We start from the raw sequence: 8,553 nt of genomic DNA, 5'->3' as shown, positions 1-8,553 counted from the left end.
ATATTATTTAAAAAGTTCTCTTTTTAAAAGATTTCAGTATTTATATATTTACAGTAAGTTGTATTCATATAGCACCTTTCACAGACAAAAGTCACAAGGTGCTTCACAATATAATAATGCTACATTCACACCGCGCATGTAACGCGTGTTAATGAACGCAGATTCAGTATACGGTGTTCACCCTGGACTGTCAATATCTGATACTAGTACATGTGTATGGAGTTGGAAGGGGCTTGGTGCGGAATTTCAAAGCGGTGCAAATATCATTTGTGGCACAAACCACAATTATTAATTTCTCTGTTATAGTCAATTTTTAAACGGTTGGTACTTCCGTGAATTGAAAAAGGACGCCATCCATACATCACTACCAAATCCAAGGCCTTTATTGGTCATAAGTTGACCTGGTTTAACTTTAAAGGCCGGTTCAATAGATTTACTTTTTGTATGTAGAGCCTGAAAACGCTTTTAAAAAATGTGTGCAGCTAGTGAACGCAAGTGTTTTCGAATCAAATCTATTTTTATTTATATACTCCTTCAAATATAAATAACATGAAAGAAGTACAATAGTTTAAAAAGTATCGCCCTCCCCCGACCCACACACCATCTTCAACCCCCTCTCTCATCTCCCATCCCCATAACCGATACAGGTAAAGACCCAATCCAAATTCTTCCCTTCTCCCTACCTCTCCATTAGGGGCTTGTAAACTGTGGTATCCGAAATAATTTTTTTTATTATCCCCCCCTCCAAGCGGAGGTATACAGACCCCTCCCTTACGAGGAGGTTTCACAGGAGAAGCAAATTTCTTTGCTTGGGTGCGCTCTGAAGCACAGAGGTTTACATTTAAATGTAAGTAGTGACTTTTTGCTGTAGCATGACGTTTTTAAAGTTATACAACTGCTATTATTATGTATATTCCAAAACTGGAAGCTCCGTGCTAATGCTAGCTGACGGGTGACTATTGGTGATGCCATCGAGCAAAAGTGATGTCCTAAATTTGAGACATAACTCTACGTTTGGAGGGCTAAATGCAGGGGAATGGAGAATGGGTAAGGTGAAGGGAAGAATTCGGATTGGGCCAAACATTAGGAAACAGGCTGAGCACGCAAAAAGTGTGTTAGTAGTAACGTTAAAAGTTGTAAACTACTGTATAGTCAGACAAGTGCAACATCACAGTTTTGATCGCGGAGGCCTGAAATGTGCATATAAGTGCATTTACATTTACTTTTTATTGAAAGGTGCAGCAAGAACCTGCTTTGTCGAGGGCGGTGTGAATGTAGCTTAAGAGTAATTATGTTTAGATTCATTAAGAAAAAACATGAGAATATTCTGAGACGAACAGACAAATGCCATACTTTGCCACCAGAAAAGACTGATGAAAAAGTCAACTGAATAAACACATGAAAAATCTTACACAAAAACACCAAACAAACTGATTCATATGTTGATGCTTTACCTATAACTCTGTTAATAAGCATAAAGCAGCCAAAGCACAGCCTCCTGCAAACCCTTTGCTAGGAGTTCTAACCATCATACCACTGATGCACATTGAGGAGCTATGAAAAATGATTGCACAAAATACACATCACCAAGCTGTTACATCTGAGCGTGATGTAAAATCTGCAAGCCCATAAGCTGAGGAAATTAACAGAGAGCACTATTATGCTTAGCAACACTTCATATCATCATACCAACATAGAACAGCCGGCCCCAAAACCACAGCGAGGAAAAGAAAACACAAGCCAGGACGACTGGCTGATAAACCTGCTCGAGTAAAACAAAAAAACTATGTGGCTCTTTTCACCAACAAGCCTGTGTTGCCTTGCAGCCGCAGCAGAGGACGCGAAAGATTACTGGGCATTCCGCTTGAATTCTTGTGCAAATGTTATTTGCTTACTTTTGACACAGTGGACAATGCAGTAAACATGCAGGTAAGGAGAGCAGAGGGCAGGACACACCTGTGTCAGGGAATTCATCACCCTCTACTTCCTCCTCCTCCTCCTCCTCCTCTTCCTCTCTGCTCATAGAGCTTTCAGCGGCAGCGTTAGCTGCTTCACCCAGCTCCAGGTCTACATCCTGGGCCTCGTCTACGTCTTCTGATTGATTTAAGAGTTCAGCTTGGGGGCTGTCCAGCTCGGGCTCCTCCCCACTCCACTGCTGCTCATCAAGAGCTGTCTCCGACTCTGCTGCCTCTGCACTTTCCTCCTCCTCCTCTTCCTCATCTTCCTCCTCTTGGAATTCAGCTGTAAGAGCCTCCATGGTCTCTTCTTTTCATAAACAAGGTGAAAGGGGGGAGACACATTAAGACTACAGGCAACACAGACTTGGGTTATGAGAGAACACAACTCATGAGGGGACACTTTCAGCTCTGTGGAAAGATAACCTTCTGTGTTTGTTTGTGTGTTTACATATTCAGGCACTGGTTTGGAGTGTTGTTTAACATTGTTTTCATCCTATGCAAGAGTCTTCAGCGATAAACGTCTACCTTACTATGAACAAGTTCCATCCGAGCACTTTGGTTCAGGCAGATGATAAATAGAGATAAAGCAATACATGAAAGCACATTCTGTGTAGAACCCATAATGTTCCTGAAAACAATATTTAGTAATAAAAGCAATAGGTCAAGGTTTTGTTTTTCCAAGTGGGGGAGGAAACATCTGGTGTGTAGAATGTGAGGTATTTTTAAATTTGAGAAAAAAAAAATTGGGCAAAACTTGGAATAAGTTGGTAAGAACAAAGTATATTTGGCCAAAACCCACACATGGGCTTTTAGAAAAGTTTCTTGAGGTAAATTAATGGCCAAACACCATTCCTGTGATGCACTTTCACTATATAAACCAGTTTAATCTGTATCCTAATACATAACTAATGAGATATATAGGACAGAGATGCTGCGCTACAAGTTAGATATCCAAAGTTGGACGCCATATTGGAAAGGGCAAAATGCCTGCGCACTTCTGTGCAACAATTGCACAAACAGAGATGGAAAAACAAGGATGTGACTTGCCCCCCCCCCCAAGTCCAACTTTGCTAAATTTACGTATACAAAGTTGGACGCCATATTGGAATAGGCAAGATTTCAGCTCACTACGGTGCATGGAGAGAAAATACTCAAAAGATTTGTTTGTGTGTAATTCTTGATTTATAAATTGTGTCTGCCATTTTATGTTGTAACTTCGAATTATGTGTGTGCAATTTTTGATATGTGTACTTGCAATCATATATTCACATAAAATGAAAAATTATACAAAAATACAAAATATAATTTATGCACGCACAAATTAGAATTACACCGGCTTGAAACTAATTACACACGTACATCTTTAAAAGATTTAAATGCTGCGAGAATGCTGGGTCATTAGAGATTTCTTATCAGACACTTTAAACTCAGATTGTGAATTTTTTTCTTGTTTTAAAAACTTGAAATTTTTTGCACTTTTTTAAACAGATATGCTCCGATAATTAAAAAAAAGTCTAATTATGGGACTTAAAGACAACATTTCTTTTAAGTCTTCCAGACTGCATCACTCCCTTGCAGCAGCCTCCTGTTGAGTTTTCTATTTAATGGTGTTTTGATTCCTGGAAAAGTTTCAAATGTCATTCATCTACTTTGTAAAAAAAAAAAAAAAAAACATTGATACTACGCTTGACCTGGAACTTATCTTTGTGATGATCACAGTTTTTTTATTCTTGAGATTGCTCCAAAATTAAGCATGCAATGGTCATTTTACTGCATCTCCTAAGCAATGTGTCCCTATTTACTGCCCTTCCCAATATGGTGTCAATCTTGATGTTCATTGGACAATAGCAACAGGCTGTCAAGTCATCTCTATCCTATATAGCTCATTTGACATAATGCCATTAGCAGAATGCCAGCGCAATTGGCATTATGGTAACACCATTAGCAAAATAATAAACTTTAAAGTTTAGCTTATTTACATTTTTTTGTCAAGAAGTGGTAACTGTATCAAGCCTCCATGACTTCACTAGCCTTTTTTGAATAAGAAATAATTTTAAGTTAATCAATTGACACACTGGTAGCCTTTTCTGATGAATGACATTGTCTGTATAGGTTCTTACATTCAAAACATTAGTTTAGACTTTAAAAAATAAGGTACATTATACAAAGCCAGAATTGTTACATATATGTTGAGTCATAATGTTTCAGAAAAAAAATAAAACCTTGTTTTTATCTTTTGTTGTGCTCAAACTAATCCCAATGAGAAAGCATTAGTAATTTGAAGAAATGCTATATTTTCATAAAACCATAAATATCACCTTAGCACCAGAATGCCTCTTAATATGACAAAAAAATAATTTGCTAGCAAAAGCCTTTACCGGTACATTATATTGAAAATCTGACGCCATGTTCATATCGGAGTACTGACAGTTGTGAGTGAATCTGTTGGTGATGTTGGAGCTGAAAGTCTTCCTTGGTGCCACAGAGTGCCAGTAGGGTTAGAACTGATATGTGGCGAGGAACTGACAGAGCACATGTTTTAGAAGGAAGGCAAAATTCACAAATGAACCACAGTACAAGTCTGAAAGATATTTTCTCTGTGCATAAAAGTCATGCACAAGTTGTTTTTTTTGAGACATTTATCAAAGACACTGATCTTCTTAAGTAATGTCCCAAAAAGTCAGACTTGTGAACCACATGGTCTTCAAGGTGGGAGTTTTCACTGAGTGAAGCACTGCTTTATTATAGAGATGTCAATGCTATGTGTTGAAGTTAATGGTGTGGCAACCACAGGTAGCGATGAATTTCGGTAGAAATGAATAAAAAATAGGGCAAGCTATTAAATCAACACATATTTTGGGTGGACGCACATCACGAAGAGACACAAACCTCACGCAAAAACAGACGAAGAGACAAGCTGACCGACGGAGAGATGGCAGGACAAACGGAGGAAGGTATGAAGGAAGGAAGGTCAAACCACACAAGAAGAAGAAAAAAAGAAGAGAGGAGATGAGGGGAGAAAAAGCAAAGAGGAACCATGCGTGGTTCACCTTCAATCTGTCTAAAGGCCACGGCGTGCCCTGTGGGGCGAGCGCCCGAGTGCGTCCACTCTGGGCTGAACAATGGGTGCTCATAGTACTCCTCGTCGGAGTGGTAGGGGTCGTCCTCGGGCACGGAAACAGAGATGGAGGGGGCGAGGAACTTGCACCTCTCCCGAGAATTTTGGAAGCGGCGGAGAGGCCCCGCCTCCTCCTTATCCCCTACATCAACAAACAAGACAGACACAAGGAGAAGAACTGCAGGGAAATCTGGACACAGACTGGAAGAGTGACGGTGAGAGGGAAGGAGAAGGAAAAGAAAACAATGGAGGCAAAACAAAAGATGGCCATCTTAAGAGAAACACACATGGTGATAACGTTGGCCAAAATCATAATTTATTTTTAATTTGTTTCAAGGTTGAAAATCTAAACACATTAACCTTCCTAACAACACACAGAAGGAAAATAAACACAATAAAAGCTCAAATCATTGTTCAATTTTTAATGTTGTTTATTTTTTACTTTGAGTGTTTGTGCTTGTGTTTTTTTCTTAAGATGGACATTTTTCAAGAAGAAAAAAAACTTTCAGAAAAACAGAAAATAACTTCCAGAGAGAAATGGATGAACCAGAAAAAGCTCGGCTGAGCGAAAGAGACAAAGACACACACAGGACAGGAAGACATGTACGAGCAGCTCATAAAAGGGGGCCAGCCTTTTTTCTGAGACCAACAAATTGAGCCTTTAAGGAAACCCACTGCCTCAATTATCAGTGACCAAACTAAATCAACAAACCATCTACTAAACATGTATGCTATTAACACTCATTTTGCCTGCAGATTTTACAGCCAAACACGTTTTCCCCTAACACAAGAGTGTGAATCCACTAAAAAGTATGCACAGACAAAAATACTCCAAAAGTGTGGGCTCAGCAGCACAACTCAAACAGATAAGCAGAACTTTAGCTTGCATTTCAGTAATCAGTGCTGAGCTTTAATTGTACTTTTTTTTTACAACTGCTAAGCATTAATTGCTCAAATGGTGAAAAAAATCTAATAAACATAACCTTGTCAAAATACCACTATAAATAGCAATCATGTTTTAGTTTTTCCTCGGATTGACAACAATATTTAACCTACATTAGAAAGTAGCTGCACAAGTTCTCAGAACCTATAGTGTCTGACATGTCGCCACAGCCAGACAAAATTCAAAACCAGACAGCAGACGATAACAAGACACAACACTATGAGAGTCGACATGCAGAACTTAGTAGAAGTTCTGAGAGAAACGATGAAAAGTTGGAGGAAAAACCTTAACAAGATGTTCATATGTGGGGAAGACATTGAGGTGTGAGGCCGATGAGAAGGATGGTATAAAGGGTGACGTGTGGATCATGCATGTACAGTCGGTGCATCTTCACACAAGAATGATGGGTGTGACAATAAAGTGAATCGGTTCCAGGTGTGATGAAGAACTCAGAAGAATCAGATGACAGGAGAAAGACAACAGATTTCTGCTGTTAGCAGGTCTAGTCGGTTTCCCGAGTTAACTCTCAGTGTGCTGTTTGTTCCCCTGGAGGTGTGTGAGTCCTAATAGAGGGTGGTAGGGTTTGGCAGATGCCAGTTCATGCCAGCACACTGAAATCTAAGTGTGTCCATCAAAGAAAAAAAAAAAGAAAGACAAAGGCTTGTTTTGAATATTTTGGTTCTTTTTACCCTTAGCCTACCTTTTTCGGCAGGACCAAAGTGCTCAGCTGCAGGCGAGGGGGGTGGAGATGGAGGCAAATTGGTGGTATCTTCAACTACGAAGGAGCGAAACAACAGATGAGAGCCAAGAATATCACAGGTCACACACACAAATAGCCTTTAAGCATCCGTTACCTTTCCCTTATTTAAATAATAAGGGAACAGATAAGAATGTATGAATAATTATATATATATGACAGAATACTGTAGAATGGCTTTGCAGTCCATTTTCTAGCAGTTTGCTAAACAATGTTTTTCAAATACCTTCTAAAGTTGTTTTCAACTTGGCTTTAATGACCAAAAACAAAAAAGATAATTTCTGGTCTTTTTTTTAATATACAATAAATGTGAACTCAAATATATATATATATATATATATATTTATTACTACTTCAGCTCCTTTGTAGTCATAATAAATAAGGTCACCAGTGCTCTGTAATTGCACAGTAATCTATGGCAACATAAGGTTGCTTTGATTAATGTTACATATATTTCCGGTTCCGGGTCACGAGCAGACGCCTGAATCGATTAATATTTGATATTAAGTCTTGAACCGGATATTGATAATTTATGTAGAGAAAATGGTATGGTCGAGTTGTGGTGGGATTATATAAGTTCGCTTCCTTCCACTCCCTTTCAAGTGATCAACTTGTGATTTATTAAGTGATATATAATGTATCATTACCTGATTGCTTGAAATAAACCATTTCATTCATTCATCCATTCATTCATATAGGAATAACTTTTTAAAATTCTGTTTCTACCATTGATTGTATATGAGATCTGAACTGAGTCACTCCATCCTCCCTGTGCTCTAACCAGGAAGTACCCGCTGGTCTCAAGAAGCTAAGATCCCATACTCTTCAAATGAGAAATAAACAGCTATTACTCAGTCATTCTATATATGTCTGAATAACCAATAACTTTTTAAATGTCAGGGTGGCCTGGAGCCCCCCTCCTCCTGCCACCAGAGGGAGCTCTCCCCTCACTTCACCCCAGCATTCACCTTGGAACTTCTCTCACCTGTTTTCAGTTATCCCATCAGTCCCTTATTATTTAACCTGCCCTCGTCCCACTCCTCACTGTGTGTCCTCACTCCTGTCTGATCCCTCAGCACCCAGTACCACCCTTTACCCTGTTTCTTCTCCCTTTACCCTGTTTCTTCTCCCAATAAACTATTGCACGTGGATCCGAACGCCTCAGCTGCCGTTTGTGACATTAAACATGTTCGTGCTAATTCTACCTTTTTTTCATGTTTCTTTTTTCTGTAGTTTAAGTTATTCAAGTTATGGACTGGCCAATCAGATCCTCAATGAAATTATGTGGTGTCACTTTGAACGTTCAAAACTTTTGATTGACAAATTCTTCAGAGCCCGAAAGAAAATTGTTTTCTACGGATGACATCACACTCACTCTGTCCAGTTCTCATGTACAGTCTATGGAAGTTTTTCTTTTGCTTTGTTGAGGTCTCTATGTATGCTGGAAAGATGTGTATTTTCCCATCCTGCCTTCATGCTTGAACAAAGTCTTTAGTGTTTGGAAGACAGAATGGTTAAATGCTCTGCATCACATGACTCATGGAGATGAAATACTTGAGAGTTGTCCCCGTTCTGCACCTGAAGCCTCCCACCAGCTGATCCATTGCTTTTTAAACCCCATGTGACATTTACACCGCAGCTTTTCACATTAGTTATGTCTCTGCAGCAGATGTCTGGATGTGTGTCCCACCTGAAGGCAGCCGTTGAGTCTCCTGTTCTCCCTTCAGGACCGCCACCGCCTCTGCTGTCACTTCCTGAACAATCCTCGCAGACACTT

General features: G+C 39.4%; 1 protein-coding gene across 8 annotated transcripts in view; it reads right to left on the bottom strand.

Annotated features, from left to right (window-relative positions):
• map2 (microtubule-associated protein 2) overlaps nt 1-8,553 on the bottom strand; it is a gene marked incomplete at its 3' end in the record, with an annotated part of 45,964 nt that overhangs the window by 20,727 nt on the left and 16,684 nt on the right. For 4 of the 8 annotated variants that reach the window (XM_024287225.2, XM_024287228.2, XM_024287224.2 and 1 more), the window contains 4 exon segments: nt 1,957-2,265; nt 5,009-5,218; nt 6,720-6,794; nt 8,467-8,553. In XM_024287225.2, the coding sequence (XP_024142993.1) occupies nt 1,957-2,265; nt 5,009-5,218; nt 6,720-6,794; nt 8,467-8,553 (681 nt within the window). 8 annotated transcript variants of the gene reach the window in all.

The sequence above is a fragment of the Oryzias melastigma genome, linkage group LG21 (assembly GCF_002922805.2).
Source record: "Oryzias melastigma strain HK-1 linkage group LG21, ASM292280v2, whole genome shotgun sequence".
NCBI lineage: Eukaryota > Metazoa > Chordata > Actinopteri > Beloniformes > Adrianichthyidae > Oryzias > Oryzias melastigma.
This window is presented reverse-complemented; position numbering and strand designations above follow the sequence as displayed.